The sequence below is a fragment of the Rhincodon typus genome, chromosome 3, assembly GCF_021869965.1.
Source record: "Rhincodon typus isolate 14 chromosome 3, sRhiTyp1.1, whole genome shotgun sequence".
In the NCBI taxonomy this organism is placed as follows: Eukaryota; Metazoa; Chordata; class Chondrichthyes; order Orectolobiformes; family Rhincodontidae; genus Rhincodon; species Rhincodon typus.
In genome coordinates, this window is record NC_063334.1 from 25,952,881 (window position 1) to 25,975,367 (window position 22,487).

The 22,487-nt window shown below is 41.8% G+C and overlaps 2 protein-coding genes across 3 annotated transcripts in view; both read left to right on the forward strand.

Moving 5' to 3' along the window:
- The window catches only part of megf10 (multiple EGF-like-domains 10), a 158,411-nt gene extending 148,667 nt beyond the window's left edge, over positions 1-9,744 (forward strand). Inside the window, exons 22-25 of the mRNA XM_048594444.1 lie at positions 2,522-2,648; positions 4,661-4,708; positions 6,534-6,740; positions 8,162-9,744. Coding sequence (XP_048450401.1) covers positions 2,522-2,648; positions 4,661-4,708; positions 6,534-6,740; positions 8,162-8,322 — 543 coding nt within the window. The 3' untranslated portion in view covers positions 8,323-9,744. The remainder of the gene's footprint in view (positions 1-2,521; positions 2,649-4,660; positions 4,709-6,533; positions 6,741-8,161) is intronic.
- Positions 9,745-15,612: 5,868 nt separating this feature from the next.
- Positions 15,613-22,487, forward strand: part of prrc1 (proline-rich coiled-coil 1) — a 32,185-nt gene continuing 25,310 nt past the window's right edge. Inside the window, exons 1-2 of one of the 2 annotated variants that reach the window (XM_048593340.1) lie at positions 15,613-15,701; positions 20,721-20,834. In XM_048593340.1, the coding sequence (XP_048449297.1) occupies positions 20,744-20,834 (91 nt within the window). In that variant the 5' untranslated portion in view covers positions 15,613-15,701; positions 20,721-20,743. Of the gene's footprint in view, positions 15,738-20,720; positions 20,835-22,487 lie in introns of both variants that reach the window. The other variant, XM_020526498.2, reaches the window with a different exon arrangement.

Sequence of the window (22,487 nt, forward strand, 5' to 3'; positions counted from 1 at the left end):
TCAGTCACTGGGTCACAGTTGCTAGCATTCATCGCTCGCCGACAGCAATTCACCTCAGAAATTAAAGCAATTTAGGTTTTGCAGCCTCAAAGGAACTTTAATAATAGAACAACAGAATGCATGCTACACCAAATTACTTAGAATTTATATGGGAAGAGTCCAGGAATTAATTGTTAGTTTGACCAAAGAACCAGCAGAAGCATGATGGACTAAATGGCCTCCATCTGTCTTTAGCATTCCATGAATTACAGCACAAACAGGCCAGACATCCCAACTGGTCTATATTAGTGTTAGTGCACCACATGAACCTCCTCCCACCCCACTCTACCAGCATAACTTCCTACTCCTTATTCCCTGATGTGTTCATCCGCCTTTCCTTAAATATATCTGTGGACATTAAGTTCAGCACCTCAATGTTGTAGTGATTTCCATGTTCTCGTCACTTTCTGGGTAAAGACATTTCTCCTGAATTCCGTTATATTTATGGTCCCCGCTATTGATCTTACCATGGGCGAATGCTCCTGTTATCATAAAGTAAGTGTGGGTTCCCTAATTTGCTGTGAGCAAGGTCAGAGCAGATAAGTGGCAGAAATGTGGAAACGTTTATTGTGGCTGCAGCTAACAGAAATTTAGAAAGTTTATGTCATAACTTTATACTGAAGCTTTTCCATAAACCTGGAGCTGATTGCACGATGGGGAACTCTGGCAGTCGATGAGAGCTCGGAAAACCATGAACCCCAAGCCTTTGAGTTTTTTTTTCCATTCATTCGGCAAGTTATATTTGCTTTAGTTATATTGGCCTATTATCCATATTCTGTGAAAATTTATGTGGCTATCCCCAGCAGAATCAGATATAACTTAGAGATTTATAATCCTGATCATGAAAAAAATGTAAATTCACAGAATCTAAAGTTAGGTCTTGAAGATTTCAAATAATAGGCCTTTGACCATTTCCTTTTGGTAGCTTATTTCACTGTTGAATTGTCACTGGGAAGACGGTTTGTTGATACACTGTCTTGGAAACAAATAGTTTTTGTAGCTTTGTGAATAACTCCATCATGTTATTTTTTCCTGGCTACTTTCAACAACCGGGGTGATGGTTGGAAGGGAATTCAGACTTTTTGTTTTCCTTGAAATTAGTCTGGGTTTTAAAAAAAATCTGTTTCTGTCCTATGTCAACCAGAGATAATATAGTTTTTGGGTGTGATGGAGAGCGTTTTATAGGGAAACATGGCATATCTCAATTGTGTAGAAGAAGCTGAATAGACTAGTGTTTTGTTATCTGTCCAGCACAGTCTATATTTAACTGGCTGGAATATCAAGATCTGTGGATCCATAATTTTTTGACTAATACTGTGCTGTTCTCTACTCGAAGTGCCTGAATCAACCCATGATTATCTTGGTGAACAGGGAAAATATCTAGACCAATAAAGATCATCAGGAAATAAAAACTTTCAAAGGTAGTTTTTGACTCTGATTAGAAGTTTCTTCAGGTTTATACATCTCAACCAATGCCAACAGAAAACACACCTCACTTACAGCATTTAGAGTGACTGTCAGTGCTTTGAGAGGGTTTGGAAATTCCAGTGCCTTACCTTTGGTGTCAGCTGTGTCTCTGAGTTATAGTCTCTCCTCTGAGTCAGAAAGTTGTGGGTTCGGGAGCCACTCCAGAGACCAGAGACCAGAGCACAGAACTCTACGCGGGCAATCCCAGTGCAGTGCAAGGGAGTGCCGTACTGTTGGTGGAACCATCATTTGGATGCTGTGTCAAAACGGAGTTGTCTTTAATTTTGATTTGATTTATTATTGTCACATGTACCGACATACAGGGAAAAGTATTGTTTTGCATGCTGTCCGGGAAAATCTCACCTCACATAAGTACAACAGGGTAGTAGAACAGAATAGAGAATTTAGTGTTACAGCTACAGAGAAAGATCAACTCTAATATATGAGAAGTCCATTCAAAAGTCTGAAAACAGCAGTAACTTAAAAGATACCAGTAACTTAAAAGCACAGGAGATTCCGCAGATAACGGTCAATATTTATCCTTTATTAACGTCACTTAAAACACATCATCTGGTCATCATTACATTGCTGTTGGTGGAACTTGTTGTGCACAACTTACCTGCTGCATTTTCAATAGGAGTAATCAAGCTTCAAAAGTACCTTATTGATTGTTGAGCACTCTGAGATGTCCTGAGATGGTGAAAATCATGACACTAATTTAAGTTTTTCACTTCATTTTTTTAATGAATGATAACAAGCACCCAGTATCTTCAAAGAATCTGTGCGTGGTGGGTTGCAAATTGCAACTTATTGCCTGGTTGTAAGGGACCTTCCCATTTGAATCCAACATCAAATGATTCACTCAGTGTAAAGCCACAAACTCAACAAAAGTAACAAATAAACATGTGGTCTGTGTGGCTTTTGAAACTGTAACTTTGTAGTGAACAGTATTAGTATCAGTATCAGAATAAGTTCTCTGGAGACCTATTTTAATTACTTATTTTCAAATTAACAGGCAAAAAACAACCAACTTTTTGTAAATATCAAAAATCTCAAGAGTCAAGGAAAGCATGGTCCCATTTTAGACTACACAGCAACACTGCCTGCAGATTGGAAGCAAGGTGGCTACCCGAATGATTTAGGTATTCCAATCTCTAACTCATCATTAGCTAATGAATACAGTCGTTTTTGTGTATGTGTGTGTTTGTTTGTCACATTTGATTGGCAATGAATGGACAGGATATTAATGGGTAAACAAACAGGAGGCTGGAAAAACACAGCAAGCCAGTCAGTATCTGGAGGAGGAGAAGTCAATGTTTCGCATGTTACCCTTCTTCAGGGCTGGATGGGAGTTAGGGGAGCTGCAGACAAAGGGTGGGGTGGGGTGGGGTGGGGGTGGTGGTAGTGGAATGGTATGACCTGCTTGGTTGATGGGAGGGATGAATCTGGTCGGTTGCTGGAATGGAAGCGTGGAGACCCCACCACCCAGAACATCTTCCATTCCCCACCCCTCTCTGCCTTCTGCAAGGACCATTCCTATCACTACTTCTTAGATTGCGCCACACTCGCCGTCAACCACTCCAACACCTCCACCCCCGATACCTTCCCCTGTAACCGTAAGAGATACAAGACCTGCTCGCAACCACCTCCCTCACCTCCATCCAGGGCCCTAAACAGCCTTTCTAGGTGAGACAGTGTTTCACCTGCATCTCCTCCAACCTAGTCTATTGCATCCAGTGCTCCCAATGTGGCCTTCTCTACGTCGATGAGACCAAATGTAGACTAGATGACTGTTTTGCCGAGCATCTACGCCTGGCCTGTTACAGCCAGCCTAACCTCCCAGTCACTGCCCATTTTAACTCTTCCCCCAACTCCCACTCCGACATCTCCATTCTTGGCCTCCGCCAGTGTTGCTGTGAATCAGATCGCAAATTTGACGAACGACACCTTACCTTCCTCCTAGGCATCCTACAGCCCAGAGGACGTGATACTCAGCTGTCTAATTTTAAATTACCTTCCCAACCGTCCCTTATCTCCCTTGCCAGCCCCACCTTCTCCCTTTCATTCCACTTACCACTTACATACTTCCATTCCAACTACCAACCAGATTTATTCCTCCCATCAACCAATCAGATCATACCTATTACCAGTGTCCACCAATCACCACCATTCAGCTACCCTCCCCCCACCACCTTCATCTACAGCTCCCCCTACCCCCACACCCAGTCCTGAAGAAGGGTAATACCCGAAATGTTGACTTCTCCTCCACCATATGCTGTCTCACTTGCTGTGTTTTTCCAGCCTCCTGTTTGGCTACCTCAAATTCCAGCATTTGTGTCTTTTTTTTGTCTCCAACCAAGGATATTAATGGGTACATAGGTGGTGAAGAGCAGTTTTTCAGATGTGAATTCAGAAATCTGATCTTCCTACCTGCATTTGGCTTAAACAGAAGCTGTACCCAGAAGTCACTCCAACAAGTGTGATTTCCATTGAGTGGGAGGACGCCAGAACTTAGTGCTGTCAAGACCAGGTCACTCTAACCCCTGACCCCAGAAAGTTGAGGTGAGAGGTTGGATCCAATCCCTGTCCACACGGGTTGTTGTATGGGAGTCTTATAGCTTGGGAATCCAGAGAGTAGCACGCTTGCTTCTCTCGGCCCACAAGCAATGTTGTAAGAAACTTACGTTCTCCCCAAAGCTGCCTGCACCTCGTGTTTCCTATATTCATATCTGAATGGCCTGGCTCTAATTTTATTGTGCTGCCTCCTTGTACTGAACTCAAGGAATACAGTTTCTCATTATTTACCCTAGCAACATCTTTAATCATGTTATGCATCTCAGCTGGATTATCCTTTGTCTATACTCAATGGAGTACAAGCCTAGCTTGTGTGACCTGTCCTTTTAATTTCTCCCTTTCATTTAGAGTCATAGAGTCATACAGCCCATAAACGGATCCTTTGGTCCATCTCAGCCATGCTGACCACACATCCCAATCTGACCTAGTCCCATCTGCCAGCTTTTGACCCTATCCCTCTAAACCCTTCCCAGATACAATGCCCAGACTAAAAAGCAGTTACTTCAGATTTTCCATATTCTTCCTCAGTTGCTAAACTACATGCAATCAGAAACTTACTGTGCTTTTTGTTTAATTATAGGTGGTGCTTTTGGAATTGACCGAGGTTATGTTGGAAAATCGCTTAAAGGTATCATTTTAAACAGCTTCTCTCTTCTCAAAATTGCTTTTCTCTTCTCCAAAATTTCACCTCCTTTCATTACAGTTTTGGAAAACACGTCTGAGCATGGGTGACGGAGCCTCATCAGAGGTGGTGAACAGGTACTGGGGAGGCAAGAGCTGGGTAACTTGCCACATAATCCTTGGCCTCTGATCTGCTCTTGTAGCTATAGTATTTTTATATCCTGGTTTGGTTCAGTTTATGTTCAACAGTAACCTCCAGCATGTTGATAATGGGGGATTCAGTAATGATTATACTGGAGAAAATCTAGGGGACATGGCTAGATTTTCTGTTGTTGGAGATGGCCCTTTCCTGGCATTGTATGGCCTGAAAGCTACTTGGCACTTACTGTCACTCATTAGCAGACATCCCCACTTCTAACGGTGCATGGAAGGTCAATGGGTAAGATGGATGGTGCTAGAATGTTATTCTGGGAAGCTTCTGCAGTGTTGACTCAAGACTTTAAACAATCACAGCCAGCTTCCTTTGTGCTAGCTATGACTTCAACTAGTCGAGAGTTTTCCGTCTAATTCCAGTAGCTCAATTTTTTTTTTCTATGGATCCTTGATGTGCTACCTTCATGTCAAGGGCAGCCATTCTCACCGTACCTTGTTCTTTCAGCTGTTTTGACCATATTTGAATCAAGGCTATAATGAGGTCAGGACTTGAACAGCCCTAACAGAACTCAAAACAGGGTGTCACTGTGTAGGTTATTGCTGAGCATGTGCTGCCTGAAAGCAATGTTGACACACCTTCCATCACTTTGCTGCCAATCACATAGATTGATGTGGTAGTTATTGGTCTAGATGGATTTGTTCTGCTTTTTGTGGACAGGACATACCCAGGCGAGTTTGCACATTGCACTGGAAGAGCCTGGCCAGGGCACAGATAATTCTGTACAAGTCTTCAATACTAAGCTGTTATGTGAAGCTGTCAAACTTAATATTCTTTGTGTGAGACAAGGTGTAGGGAGGTATGAGTATATAAGAGGAGGAGGGGTATAAGGGAGGGAATAGTAAAAGATAGAGAAAAGCATGAGGGGAAGATGTGTTTAAGGGGTGGAAAGATCAAAGGGAGGAATTTAGGAGATGGTGGAATATAAGGCAGGGAAGGGTATGGTGAAGTTTAAGAGATGGAGTTTGCAGTTGATTGGCATTCCACATGTGAACAATCAAATTTAATTATGGCCATTAGATGTAATCTTAGGACAAAAGCAAACTACTGCAGATGTTGGAAATCTGAAATATCAACAAAATGCTGGAAATACTCAGCAAGTTAAACGGCATCTGTGAAAAAAGAAACAGGTAACATTTCAGGTGGAGATGACCTAGCTAAACTGGAAGGGGAAACACAGTGGCAAAGTGGTTAGCACTGCTGCCTCACAGCGCCAGGGACCTGAGTTCAATTCCACCCTTGGGTGACTGTCTGTGCAGAGTTTGCACATTCTCCCCGTGTCTGCATGGGTTTCCTCCCGCAGCCGAAAGACATGCAGGTTATGTGGATTGGATGTGCTAAATTGCCCATAATGTCCAGGTGGATCTGCCATGAGAAATGCAGGAATAGGGTAGAGGTGTGGGTCTGGGTAGGATAGACTTCTGAAGGTTTGGTGTGGGCTCAATGGCCTGCTTCCACACTATAGGGATTCTATGACCTACCAAGTGTCATCTGGTCATCGACCTGAAACACTAACTTCACTTCCTCTCCACATATTCTGTCTCATCTGATGTAATGTTGGTCTTAACTTCAGTCAGCTTTCTGATTTGGATGAGTGATTAATTTTTTTAACATTTTCTAGATCTGGTGAAGAATTCGGGCTGTAGTGCCAGCACCTGCTCACTCAACAGCACTGAAAACCCGTATGCCACCATCAAGGACCCTCCAGTTTTTACATCTAAAAATTCAGAGTGTGGTTATGTTGAGATGAAGTCCCCAGCTCGCAGGGATTCACCATATGCTGAAATTGGCAACTCCACTTCAGCCAATAAAAATGTCTATGAAGTTGGTAAGTGTGGGGTAATCATCATTATTTTAGCAACAACTTAGTTAATATGTCTAAGAACTAACTATATTTATTGTTGTATGAAAATAAGTATTCATCTTAAGACTGCATAGAGAGCAACACACAGTCCTATTTGTCAATAATCCACTGTAAGGAACTCCCTAGGAATTGTGAACAATGCCTATTCACATCATCTCTCCTTGAATATATGAATATTCCTAAATGAGTGAAGCATTTTATTCCAAACTAATTAAACAAACTTCTGCTGATTGCTGAGTTTACCCCTGTCAAACATTTGATGACCCCCTCAGTCATCAAACAGACTGGCGAACACACACAAGCATAAGAGGTGCATTCTGGTCACTATCATATCCCTATGTCTGCAGTTTCATCCTCCACCAATGTTAATAAAAGTGGTCATCACTATTAAAGCGTAAGATCTGTAAAGATACCACTTAAACAATTCTATCTTCCTTAGCTGTTTTGTCTTCAACCTGGCAATGTAAAAATGTAGCTATGTGCATGTTCTTGTTGTGGGTGAGATGTCAACACCCAGAACTGCAACACCACATCACAGCTGCTATTTGTGGACAGACAGGTACTGAGAGCTGTATTGCTCTGGGAAAACGTAAAATAGTAAAAGGAAATGATCAGGTGCTTTGCAATGGCTAAAACAACAAAAAGAATCTTCAACATAGCATAACACAGTAAAATATCCACAGGTTGTTCAAACAAGCATTATCAAACAAAATGTGACACCAAATCCATAAGTAGATATTAGGACAGATGACCAGAAGTTTAATCAGAAAAGGTAGGATTTAAAGACCATCATAAAGACGGGGGAGGGAGAGAGATGGAGAGGTTTAGGCAGGGAATTCCAGAGCTTAGGGCCCATGGGTACCTATGGTGGGGCAACCAAAATCAGAGTTATGCTTAAGATGGTGAGTCTCTGATTCTACATCCAGATTCTTGTAAGTTGTAGACTCATAAATGCAAAAGACCAATGATTCTGTGACAGATATTTCAAAAAACAATCAGTTAGTCTCACTTCCCTATCTCATTGTATTTTGTCTTCTTGCCAAGTACTTACTTCCCTTTTGAAATCTCTCATCAAATTAGTTACCATCACTCTTCCAGGCATTGCACTCCAAATCTTAAGTACTGTGCATAAAAAAATAGATTTTCCTCAAGTCATGTCAGGTTCTTTTGTCAATTACCTTAAATCTAAGCCTTTGATTATCGACCCTTTGAGCATTGGAAACAGTTTCTCTTTATCAAAACTCATCATGATTTCAAATACTTTTATTAAACTCTTCTTGGCGGCTGTTCTGAGGAGGATGGTGTGACTTTCTACAACATGGCATGTTTGCTGAGGATAAGGCATAATATACATGGCAACTAAATATGATATTCTTGTATTGTAGAACCAACAGTAAGTGTTATCCAAGGAACATACTGCAACAACGCGCCTTTAGGTCAAGATCCCTACGATCTGCCCAAGAACAGTCACATTCCGTGCCATTATGACTTGCTTCCGGTCCGAAACAGTCCTTCACCATCACTGAAAACAGATGACAACGAATGAGTGAAATGGCACCAATTTACTACTGCCAAATAGTCGAGGTTGCACACCTCTGTCGGGGGTTATCAGAAGAACATTGACCAATGTCTTGCCACCTCTTCTGGCTCGTGTTTAGGTGATGATTTAACTCCAGAGCTCAGCTGAAGTGCAGATGGTGAGCAGGGAAACATTGGAGACGCTAGACCACACAAAAAAAAGACACCCCCCCCCCACCACTTGTTAAAACATCTTTCTTATTTTTCATTATTTTGAGGTGTCTTTGAGGACTGAGATTAAATTGGTGTCTGCTTTACAGACATGTAGAATTATTTGGGCATTTGAGGCTGAGTTATACCCTGGTACTCACATTGTGAAAATAAAATGTCAGTGAAGAATTTATTTGTCCAACATTTTCCAGAAAGAAGATCCTTCTAAACAGGTCTACCATCTCACTCCTTAATTGCTACAAGTATTTTTTTTTTAAACAAATCATTCCATGTATGCATTACTAACATTTAATGTTACAAATTGAGGATAATTTCTTCAAGTAGGTCGCTTAGAAATGCTTTAGTTCTTTATATTTTGCCTAAAACTTGGCTTAACTGAGGAAAACGAGGAAAAAATGATCAAATGTCACTGCATGATCTTAAGCAAAGCGCAATTAATTGCTGAACCCTTGAATTCAGAAATTAAAACATGCACTGTTAATATATTAATCAAAGGGAGATTTCCATTGCATTGTAACCGGACCCACATCCCTTTGAATCTGTGTAGCCACAGCCATTCGCTGTTCCTATCTGCGAGCTATTTGTAAAATAAGCCAATGCTGTGCTTAAGCTGGTCTTTTGTGCATCAGAAGTAAGTTTGTAAAGATAGCTGTGAGGTTGCTCTTTCAATAACTGCCTGTTTTCAAAACATGTTTCTCATGATCTTTGCTCTTGTTTTTACATTTAATTCAATGTTCAGATTAATATTTCTGTATATTGATTTCATTGTTAATTGAGAATATGACATTTTGTTTGTTGTTGTGAACTTGCCTCAGCCTTCCTGAGCCAGTATTATTAGTCCTGTTAATGTATAATAAGTTGTACATAGATGTAAAACCAGGTTAAACCAACTGACAAGTGGTAACTTGTTTAATGGATTTAAAACTGTACAGTGGAATATCCTGCCCTATTAGTAAACATTAACTTTTAAGTGCTGTTGCACTGTAGCCATATATTGCGTGGTGACATTAAATATATTATCCCACAAAGACGACTGCCTTTACCTGACTGATAACATTTTTGTTACGTAATTTATGTTTTTTTCTCAATCAGTTTATATCATAAACAAAATAGAGGTATTTTACTCCATTTATCTCAAACAAAAACCAGTGCTAAATCTTTTTCACTTATGTTCTGCTCTTTAAGTATTACATCTGCTACTTTTTATGTATAGAGTGTCTGCCACCAGCTTTCCAATAAAACTTATTCTTTAAAGAGTACTCAGTCTGTGTCTATAAGTGCAATCATCTTATCCATTTCACTTCTTTTTATAAAAAAAAACGTCATCTGTGATTCAGTAAAATGGTGGAATAGGCTTATTAGTCCAAATGCTGCTTTTGTACTTAGCACCTCGGCTGCAAGACAGTTAGTTGCTGCTCAGTGGGTTACACTTTCATCTCAAACTCAAATGTTCATTCATTTCAAAGCCCATTGAGTAGTCCTCGTTGAAGTCCAAGGAAGCACCATTCAGTTCAGGAGGGCCCAGCGCAGTATTTCAAAGGCTTTTATGAGGGGCATAGTCATATCTTCAGGGGGTTGGGAAGTGTTAAGGGAATGTACAAAAGGGAAGGGGGTCACGGGGGAGGGTGGATTGTGTTTGGTGAGGAGCACTCTGGCTTTGAAGTGAGGGGTATGGGGAGACTATTTATGACCACAACTGGCATGGTCACTTCAAATGCCAGAGGCTGGAGGGGTAAGGTTGGTAGGTGCGGGGTTATGTAAATAGGTTGAATGGGGACTGGGTGTTTTCTGCTTCAGTGACATGTTCAGGTGGAGGCTGCAAGCCACAGGCTGAGGAGCGCTCATTATTGCCTTGCATTATGCCAGAAATTGCAAGAGCACAATGGAGAAGAAAATGGCTGTTCCACATTTGGAGTGGGTAGGATAAATGTTTTGACTTGTGAGGGAGGTGGAGCCCAATTGATGTGTGGGTTTTAAAATGAAACCACATTAGATACAGAACCATCTACAATACAGGACACAGAGGCTCTGTTCTCTGGCTATCCTAATGCATGCCCCCTGTTTGTGTTGCACCTCCCTGCCCCATACATCACTGACCAACACTTTTGGACACAGAGTAGGGTGGTTGTACATGGAAGAGAAGGATATGAGCGGCACCCATTGCTCTGTGTAGGCCTTGTTCCTCTGGGTTCCAGAAGAAGCAGCAGGTTCTCAGCACAGACCTCAATTCATGGAAATTCATCTGTGGTCATGAAGTGACATCTCATACTGTAATAACAACTAAACCGAGAGTCAAACAATTAGATGTAAACTGAGATCAGTGATATTTATTTGAAAAGGCCAAAATTATATATAGTACATTGTCATAGATCTTCCTCCTCTCCCTCTATGTCTTTGTGTACTCCCTTATTCTTCAGCTAAAGTGGAGTGAGCCTGCTTGGCAATGGAGCCCACTTGCCTTAGGGGCTTTGTCAGGCAACACTAGGGGTATTTGTGTCTAGATGGACCACATATGCTGAGGGAAGAGTAAAGTTGACCCTCCTTAGCATGAACTTCCAAAAGTCAGAGGGGTGCAGGCAGGGAGCAAGTGGAGGACTTGGCTACCTGAGAGGAGCATTCAGAGGTTGTTGTGTGTGGTTCTTCTTCCTGGTAGCTCCTGGCACAGCCCTGTGTCCTGGTGAGGAAGGGTCAACTGCTGTTCACATTGGAGACCCTCTCCCCTTGTCGCTGTGCCTTTTGGTCCTGAGGACCAATAGATTGGGCAATGAAGTGTAGGTGTTTGTGCATCTCCAGCAGTCATTGAGGGGACTGAGCCTGTATCTCCATGGAAGCTACTGTTCTGTTCATGGAAGGAGCCAGATGGTAACATGACTTACCTCACAGCTGCAGATAATGAGGGCCATTGTGTCACACATGACTGAATACTGCTCCTGATCCATCCTGTTCATATAGACTAAGCTCTTGATTGCTGACATCACAGGGTCCTCACCTGCCTGCGGCTGTGCAAGTGCCCAGTCCAAAAGTCCTCCAGGTGCCAGTGGCCTGAGCCATTTCTTCCTTGCCAGGTGTACAGCTGTCACAGTGAGGTGCTCAGCAGATTTTGCTCCAATATTCTTTAAGCCTAACATTACCAGTGAGGTGTCAGTATCTGAACTGGTGGGCAGTGCAGGAGGCCGACTTACTGGTGCATACTCTGTGGCCTTCATCCTTTTATCCTCTGAGGTAGCTTCTGGGGGAGTCAGTCATTTCAATGGACATTAACAGTAATTGCAATACAGAAGAGAGCAAAGTCTTTATGGTTAGAAGTGGTCTGTAATGAATTACACTGGCAGTGGGGTTAATGTGAGAGTTACAGTGGAATGAACGTAGTTGGTTGGCAGGACATGGATGTCTCAGCATCCCTGCAGTTATTGTCCTGGTCTTTTCCTGTAAGGACCAGGATTCTTTTCGCTTTTGGGGTGAAATCCTTAATGTCGGGCAGCCCTCTACACATATGGGCTCTCCCTGCCCTGTTTAGGGGCTGTCTTCTCCTGTAATGAGGGATTGAGTGAGATAAAAGTAGATGGCACAGCTGTTGGACCTGATGCACCTGAGCAAAGGGTGGATTGGTGTCCCAAGATAGCATAGAGGTCATAAGGGATTGGGAGTTTGGGGGCGGTAGTTGCGGGTAAGAGAAGATGTTGCAAGCGACCGTGAGAGTGGTAGGCCATGAACCTTGTGGGAGGTGGGTGTAGTAGCAGAGACCAAATAAGAAAGCAGAGAGTGTAGCACGTAAGCTGATCTCGTGGAGGAGGACCTTGACCCTATCACAACACAGTGGGTCATCCCTCCACACTGTTGAGATGGCATTTATCCATAATAACAAAAATCCAAAAATAAACAGCCCTCCTCAGCAATCCCCTCAACTAGGATGTCCTTTCGAGAGAATCATGGTGCCATCTGACTTTCTTCGACATGTTCGGAATCTATCTGTGACTGAGCAGGGCAGTCATTCAAAGATGGCGTGGGCTGAAGGGATGCCGGTCTTTCAGCAGGTATGTGCTGAGTCATGATTTTTTCTCTGAACGACATGTTGTAAGATGGGGCCAGAAACTGACATGGCAGATGCTTACGGGACTGGATCAGTAGTTAAAAGCAACAGGTTTGGAAAGAGACACAAGAAAATTCATTAGATCTTGCAGCAAAAAAATCCCTCAAAAAGATTCAGTACAACTCACACTTAGCCGAAAGAAATATAAGACTCAGCCATCTGTCTTCCCACTCAAAATTGAAATGCACTGGAAAGTGTTTAATCTTTTATCATGGCTGCTTTAGATCCTTTGAGTATGAGTTAGCATGTACTGTTGAGATTGTACAGGACGTTGGTGAGGCCTTTTCAGGAGTAGTGTCCAGATCTGGTTGCCCTGTAATAGGAAGGATATTATTAAGCTAGAGAGTGTCCAGAAGAGATTTACCAGGATATTGCTTGATATCGCAGGTTTGAGTTACAAGGAAAGGCTGGATAGGCCGAGACTTTTTTCACTAGAGCATAACAGGTTGAGAAGTGACCTTAGAGAAGTTTATAAAATCATGAGGGATATATATAAGGTTAATGGTAGGTGTCTTTTCCCCTAGGATGGGGGCTTTCAAATTAAGGTGAAAGGAGGGCAATTTAAAAAATGACGGGTTCATGTGTGGAATGAACTTCCTGAGGAAGTGATGGATGTGGGCACAGTAACAATGTTTAAAAGACATTTGGATAAGTACATGAGTAGGAAAGGATTGGAGTGATTGGGTCCAGGAGCAAGCAGGAGGAACTAGTGTAGTTTAGGATTATGTTTGGCATGGACTGGTTGGACCAAAGGGTCTGTTTCCATGCTGTATGACTCTATGACTCAATGATTCAGGTGTTGTTGCCACATAGTAGCATAATCAGCATGAATGGTTGATCTTAAGCTATCTATTACTTTTCAATTAACAACAAATTGTATAAGATTGCTTAGAATATACCTCGCAGCAATAAAGACATTTAGGCCAATCTGTCATTGTCAGTCTTTATCATGCACTCAAGCCTTCTCTCATCCTTCATCATCAGCATAAATCTTCAAATAAAAGCCAAACACTGCAGCTACCGGAAATCTGATAGAAAGAGAAAGTGCTGAAGAAACACAGCAGGTCTGGCAGCATCTGTGGAGAGAGGAACGGGGTTAACATTTCAAGATAAAATGACTTCTGAAAAAGAGTCATATCTGATTCAAAGTCTTTCTTTGTTTCTCCACAGATATTGCTAGACCTGGTGAGTTTCTCAAGTATTCTCTGTTCCTATGGCATAAATCTTATATTCTTTTCTTCCAGATTGGTTTATCAAGGTTCCCCCCAACCCCATTAAATACATCCACACTATCTACTTCATCTCTCCATGTGGTATTGGTTGCCAGTCCCTCCAAAAAAATTGCTTTGCCTGAATTGTATATTGGATTTCTTGGTGATTATCTTAAATTGCAGGTCCCTTGTTTTGCTCTTCCCCATAAGTTAAACACTTGTGTATCCACTCTTATGGAAACCTTTCATTACTTTAAAGATCCCCCTATTAGGTCATCCCTTAGCCTTCTACTTTTCAGCCTGTACATTCATCCTGATAGGTATAAATGTTGAGTTCTGTTTTCATGGGATAATGTTTCACATGAAGGAAAGAAGTTCTACAGAAACAGAATCGTTACTGCCAGCGAACATCTTTAACTCTGCAATCCCAATATTTCGCATGATTTCCAAAATGAACAAGGAAACCTCCACCTGACTACTACCTACTACCTTGCCTCTGTATTCATCCACGTTGAACACCACTTGGAAACAGCACCGAGTACAGCAAAGGTACAGAATATCCATTGTAAAAGGGACTTCAATGCCCCTCACCAAGAGTGGCTCAGAAGCTCCATTAATGATAAGCTGATCAAGTCTTGAAAATAATATTTGTCAGGATGGGACAGCAAGTGTTTCGAAAATCGAGAGAAAAGGCGAATTGACCTCATCTTCACCAATCTACAGGTGCATCTGTACACAGCAGCTTTGGTAGAAGTGTCAACGTACAGTCCTTGTGGAAATGAAGATCTATCTTCACATTGAAGATGCTGTCTGTTGTGTTATGTGGCATTATTACCAGGCAATATAGAACAGATTCAGCACAGATCTAGAATCTCAACCCGGACATACATGAGGTGCTGTCAGCCATCAGAAGAACGGTATTCAACCACCATCTGTAAACTCATATCTCTCATTACATTTACTACTACCATTAAACTAGGGGAACGACTCCTGTTCAATAACGAGTTTAGGAGAGTGTGTCAGGTGCAGCACAAACTCAAAAATGATGCTCCAATTTAGTGAAACTACACCACGGGACTATATACCTACAATACAAACAACATGCAATATAGGGAGCTACAAAATCTTAGAACCAATGGATCAGATCAAAACTTTGCAGTTCTGTCACATCCTGCAGAAAAGTCATGGACAATTAAGCAATCAATGAAAACAGCTGTTTCCATAAATATCCCCATCCAGAATGAATGTAGAGTCCATGACATTAATAAGGCTGAAGCATTTACAAACATATTCAACTCGCCATGTCAAGTGGATAATCTCAGTCTCATTCAGAGTTTGCCAGTATCACACTATACCCCTAGGCAAACTGTACCAGGCCAATTGTAATGCTAGCATGTATTAAACAATGTGGAAAATTGTATAGGTATGAACTATCCATGCCTATGGATGTGAGAGTGGTGCTGGTGGTGGAGTAGGGATGGAGTCCAGTGGTATCAGTGAATGTATGTTGGTTGACATGTCCATGGATGTCAGCCAGTGTGATAGGTGGGGGATGTCAATGGGTGTCAATAAGTGTGTGAGGGGGACAATGAGTGTCAGTGAGGGTGTGGGTAGCCGTGCATGCCAGTGAGAATGGGGGCGGTGACAGTGAGTGTGAGAGGATCAATTAGTGCCAGTGAGTATGTCTGGAGAGAGAGGTCAAAGGGCATCAGGGTCATTGTGAGGTCCACCCTGTGTGCGTTTCCCATTTAAGAGGCTTCGATGGTACGTGGCAGCTGATGACGTACGCACTGCTGACGTGGCCGCTGATGTTACCGGGGCGACGGAGCCATCTTGAGCGGGAGCAGCGGCGACGGAGACCGACATACTGGGGAGGTGAGAGACAGACACGGACATCGACAGCCTGGGGAGGTGAGAGATAGAGACACACACCGACACCGACACACTGGGGGGGAGGCAGGGAGGCACCGGGGGAAAGAGGGGACGTGGTGTCAAGGAATGAGAGAGACCCTTAGCCGTTAAGGCTGATACAGGGACCCGGACCCTGACCCCCACAATGTGGTCTTGGTCCGAGTCCCCATCTCTTTCCCCGCACCGGGGATGCTGACCTACCCGGGATCTTCCCGTGCCTCTTGCTCCTGGCCTCGGGACCGAGTGGAGCTCCAGACGGGCGCGAATTTGTGAAGCTGGCCGCAGGGATTTCTGCCTGGCGTTCGCATGTCAGTCCGAGGACGCTCTCCTTTTCAGACTTTAAAGGTTACTGACGTTTGCTTGAAAACAAAAAGTAAACGCCAAATTGCCAAACCGTGCCAAGTTCAGTCGGGGGTGAGAAGCGGGTCCCTGCCTCTGAGCCAAAAACGGCGGGGTCCAGTCCCACTGCAGGATTCGATGGCCTTGGGAGGGGGTATGCTCAGCATGTAGCCAAACAAAGTTGAACTTGTCACTTATGCCAATGACCGACGATAAGGATGAAAGAAATTGCTGATCAATCAGACTCGTGTGGTACCTGCAGAATATTAGCTTTCCATTTAACCCACCCCTCCATCCCACCACTATGTTTAAGACTTCATGTCGAGGTTTCAAGGTACTACTGCTAACCTCCTCCCCAAACATACATACACACAGTCTGATGTAAAGCGCTCCCACGCTCTGGCACATGAGTAATCGGGCAAATTTTGATGCGAATAGGACTGGCACCCAGAAGCTTGATTTAGGTACTAAGCAGTTCCTTACAGAAGGGTGGAGCAGCAGAGTTGCTTATGGAGGGAATTCTGGAGTTTACAAGGAATGTTAAACACAAGGCTCCTGCACCTCTTCGGGTGAATGTTAAAAACTTTGGTGCTATTTCAAAGAGGATTTATTTCCGGCATTATGGTCAATGTTCATTCCCCCAACTGAAATTTTTGAAGCAGGTTCTTAGGAATGATGAAATTGCTGTTCTTGAAGATTCATGTGCACAAATTGGTTGCTGTTTCCTACATTACAGCACTGAATATTGTACATGTCAAACAGTATTTCATTTATAAAGTGCTTTGGGATATCTGACTGTGTGACATTTCCTGTATAAATGCAAGTCTGTATCTATTCATCTGTTATCTGTCCTGCTACCCACTCACTTTCTGTCCAAGTTACATGGTCACCTTTACCTTATTATATTAGTCAGCATCAACTCACGTAGTCAAAGTATTGCTTTAAAGATGGGCTCTTAGAGAATCAGGTGATTCCCTGTAGTTTTTGTTGGCAGTATTTTACTCGATTACTGTGAGTTGCTGATTGTGCTCAGTAAGAAGTTTTACTGAAGGCGGCACGGTGGCTCAGTAGTTAGCACTGCTTTGTAACAGCACCAGGGACCCAGGATAGATTCTAACCTTGAATGACTGCCAGTCTGAAGTGGGCATGTTCCCTATGTGTCTGTGTTGGTTTTCTCTGGGTGCTCCGATTTCCTCCCACAGTCCAAAGATGTGCAGGTTGGTGGATTAGCCATGCTAAATTGTTCCTAGTGACTAGGGATGTGTAGATTAGGTGGATTAGCCGTGGTAAATGCAGGTTACGGGTCTAGGGTACGGACTGTGTCTGGGATGGGTGCTCTTCGACGTGTGTGTGTACAGACTCGATGGGCTGAATGGTCTCTTTCTGCACTGTAGGGATTTTATGATCCTAAATGAAGCAACAGAAATGTATGGTCAAGAGTGTGGATCAAATGCTGATATTCATGGAACCTTATCATTCTGGATCATGGTTGTAAAAATTAGAGCTGGGAGGTGTTTTTTTTACCAGAAGTTGCTGCAGTGGATTTTGCATCTTGTGTATCCTATTGTGATAGTGTGAGCGGTGAAGGAGTTTTGTATGAAGAAGGAGGATTTGCAGTGGGCAACAAATGCTGCGCTTACCAGTGATAGAATGATTACAGCACACTTCCAACCAACCAGCCTTTGTATTCGTTCTCTTGTTTGTGTACATTGCATGGTGTGACGAGAAGCAAGGTGCAAGGAGGCTGCATATCTAGTCACTGGTTTGCCATATGTTACCTGTTAGTGGAGGGGTTGGATTTCCTATTCCGGGATGAGAAATCAGCTCATGTTCATAGAAATCATAGAATCCCTACAGTGTGGAAACAGGCCCTTCAGCCCAACAAGTCCACACCAACCCTCGGAGTATCCTACCCAGACCCATCCCCCTATGACCCACCTAATCTACACATCCCATACGGGCAATTTAGCATGGCCAATCCACCTAACCTGCACACCTTTGGACTGTGGGAGGAAACCAGAGCACCTGGAGGAAACCCACGCAGACACGGGGAGAATGTGCAAACTCCACACAGACAGTTGCCTGAGCGTGGAATTGAACCCAGGTCCCTGGCGCTGTGAGGCAGCAGTGCTAACCACCGTGCCGCCCTAAATTCTGAACTGTTGCATAAAAGCACATAAATATGAATGTTTCTCTGGTATTCTGAGGTGAGTTCACATCTTATTTCTCCTTAGTATTCCCCAGCATTCACTTTTTTTGTGTATCTGCAATCTCGTCATTTGACCATTGATATCTAAGTGCTGGTGGAAGTAAATTCTTCTGCACTGCCACCATCGGAGTGGAGCAGCATGCCGTGCAATGAATCATCCACTTTGCAGTTTGCAAAAGTAAAACCGTACATAGTTATCGGTTATGAGTGGAGGTCACACAGCAAAAACTTGGTGAACTGCATTGATAACTTGCTGGGCCATCACTTTTTTTAAAGCTCAGCTTTTAGTGGATTCCTTGTTGCAGGAGTCCTTTTAGAAAAGACCATTGCACAAATTCCTAAAGCTTTCAAACTGTAAAGTTATTGGAATTTGCCAAGTATATAGTGACAGTCCAATTGCAATACTGATCCAAATGTTTTAAACTCCTTCCTTTTGATTTGCAGTTATTTTAAACCTGATGAAATTTCCACTATTTCTGACATTTTGGTGGTTATAAGGGTCCTCCTGAGGATCCATTTCATGTGTTTCTAAATCTACATCATTCAACCACACCTCTTTTAATTTCAGAAAAACGTGCTTCCTTTCAGTCGTTTCTGGTGAAATTGCATCTGCATGGGCATTGAGCAAGCTTTTGACAATTATTGGAGTTCCAGCTGCCTACTTTGATCTCAAATACAATCAAACAATAGCTTTGAGCTTTTTTTGATTTCTCGAAGTCCATACCAGGCATTTTTCTTTCACAATTGCTGATGGAAGTGGTCCAGCTTCGCCATTAGAATAGCCTCAGTTAATTTACCATGAAAGACCTTTCTAAGTAACATTAATACTTCCGAAACAGAGCTAAAATTAAACTTAATAAAACCTGAAAGAATTGCAGATGCTGTAAATCAGGGACAAAAACAAAGTTGCTGGAAAAGTTCAGCAGATCTGGCAGCATCTGTGAAGGAAAAAAGAGTTAACATTTCGGTTCCGGTGACCCTTCCTCAGAACTCCGCACTCAGAATTGTGTGTGTGTAAAATTAAACTTAGTTTGCCAGCTGGTGTTATTTTAATCTTGTTGAATCATTTGCCTTTGACGTTTTAGCAGCATTGTTGGTACTGTTGGAACTCAGTCTGGAAATTAAAAAGTACAATATTAATTGTGAAGTTGAAGTTATCATGGAAGCAATTTGTGAAGGAAATGTTGCCACTAATACAAGAACAGGTCCAGCACTCTTCTGTTCCATTGTGCCCAAGTTTATTTTAATTGCAGTTGTGCGTGGTGCCAGTGAAGGTGAGACTGTTGAGCTGATGATAAAGTGGAGTTTCATAATTTTTTTTCATAAAAATTATCACACGATGTTGAGTGTTCATTCTGCCACCAAGTACGTAGCGGTCATTTAGCCATTTCTACTTGTGCTTTTTTATCGCCACCTCCGCCACTGGCAACAAGGTTTGCCATCTGAGCAATGCTCTGTTGTAACTCCTCAGATATTCAGTATGGTTCAAAATCTGTATCACAGAAGAACAAAGGGTTGTAGGCACACACCACCAGCTACAATGTCCCCTCCATGTTGCACTTCATTGAAACATGAAAATCTTTTGCTGTTCCTCCAAGGTCACTGGATGAAAATCCTGGCACTCCTTCACAAACAGCATTGCACTCTGGGTGAATCTTCATGTGGACTGCAGCAGCTAAAAGCATCCACCCCATTTACAGGGATCATTAAAGATGAGCACTGTATATTAGCTTTGCTAAAAATGCTAATATCTTAGGAATAAATGCATTATAAAAATCTCCCCCTTTTAGAGTTGCAATTAAATTTGCTTCCACCACCCTTTTTTATAGCAGTGAAATCCAGATCATAACTCTCTGCCTTTTTTTTTTACTTTTTATTTCGCTGATTTCCATGAATCTCATAGGGCTTTCTTGCTAACACTGCAGTAAGTGTACCTATGTCCCATAGATTCCAGCAGTTCAAGATGGTGGCTCACTACCACCTTGAAGAAAATTTGCAGTGGGCAGCAGTTGCTGGTCTAACTAGTGATCGAATTTTTACAGCACAGAAGGTTTGAGCAATTGTGAAATTGTGAGCTCTGTTAAAGAACAGTTCACATTGCCCCCTGCTCATTGCCCACGCACCCTATAAGGAGAAAAATGCAAAATTGTGACCTGTTACTAGCCCTGCCATCTAACCATTGAAAATAGCTTTTGCTTTCTCATTCTACATGAAAATTTCCCAACCCTAATGCCTCAGCCTACAGATTGGGATTTTTTTTTTTGTGCTGATGTCCCTGGATTGACTTTTTGACTCTCTGCTATCAACATTGAATGAATAAATGTAGCTAACCACTTTTCCAATCTATGCAAATATGGATACTTCTGTCCAAGTGGTTCTGAATTTGGAGTCAAGAAGTATAACTGTTGTATTTCTTTGTTTTTGTATGCTTGCAGAAAATTGTGATTGAAGAAAAAAAATGATGGAGGAAAGTGGGATTGAAACGACTCCCCCCAGTACCCCACCACCTAGCACTGCAGTGACTGCAAGCAGTCCCCCTGCCCCTACAGGTAGTACTGTTTTAAATTTCAAACCAAACATTCAAGCAAAGAATGTATATTCATAGACAAGAACATGTCAGTGAGTAAATTAGTATTAATTAATTAAATAACAAAGAATACCTTGACAAACATTCATGTCAGTGTGTGCATTTTAACTTTTTTCTGATAATCAAGATTCTAATTCCTATTTTTGCAGGTTGTGCCTCACTGCAAGAAATTATCTCCAGTTTTAAAAGTTATAAAAGTTGAGGGAAAATGGTAAAGAATTTTATTGTAAGATCAGTAACAAGGACATTGATATGGAAAAGTAAAAACTGCAAATAACGTCCCACTAAGAAAACTAATGATTTTAGGGTAAACTTTTAAGAATCATGAGAATGTCAGACTCACTTCGACAGGAAGTGGTTGAGGTGAAGCACTTGGGCATATTTTAAGGGAAAGCTGGATATATGGCGAATGGTGGTAGTGAGATGAAGATGGGATGGGATGGAGCTCAGAGTGTTAACAGAAGCATTTTTTTCTGTGCTGTAAAATTCCTTTTAATTCAGAAACCCATGACTGGTAAAACTAATGAGGAAGTTTCAAAATTTTCTTTTTTGATTTATGAAGTATTGTTTCACAAGTGCCTATAGAGACAAAAACTGCAGTTGATTTTCTGTATTTGAAAATAGCAAATATAAATGGACAGGCATTGATAATGGCGAACAGAACATAGCATTAGTTTGCCGTATTGACAAAGCTATACCAATTAACCAACGCTGTACAATCATTTCTGTGCCTGTAGATATTATAGATGAAATTGAGATTTTATCTGGATACTTAGTTGAAACATTTATCAACTGTTTTCAATGCAAAATTTAATCTATTGATGTGAGAATGTTTCATCATTCACAATTTTTATTAGCAAGCTTCATAATATTCAACCAAAGAGCTTTTTACTGTGGGTTCAGTCTTGCAAAATTTTAAAATTTAAAAAAATTTAGCTTCATGTCTGATTTGTTAGCTAGTATCTGAGCACATCCACACATCTGCCCTGCAGAAAAGCCTAAACCAAGATTGAAGTAAGAAAGTTGTATTCGGCAGGTTGTTTTTTTTATGTCTCGCAAATGATTGTGTGGATGAAATGTTGCATTCTAATGAATGGGAATGTGTTTTTGTGCAGTAGAGTTCTCTAAATTAAATGTTATGAGTGCAGCTAGGTTACTATTTCAGTGGGCTTTTAAAAAATTGATTCCTTTGAGTTTGCCTGCCTTATAGGCGTATATGTTGTACTGTTATTATGGAGCTTAGAAATAAGAAATTGACATCAATTGGCATGTAAATGCTGAGAGTCATTATGAATGCAGTGGTAATACTGCGTTTAGACAATTAAAAACATTAAAAGGCAAAGTCAGTGTGGTTTTATTAATGGAAAATTTTGTATGTGATATATTGAGTAGGAATTGTAAGGATGTACCTAACATGGTAGATGATGGGGGAACCAGTAAAAGTAGTATATCTTGCTTTGAAAAGGTGTTACCAAAGGTTGTTGCACAAGTTAAGGGCTTAAAGGATGGAGGTCAGATATTCAGAGGCTTGGTTAATGGATAGGAAATAGGAATAAATAAGATTTCTCAGTCTATATGAAATCAATGGAGGCACTAGTGAAGGCACAATGTTTCC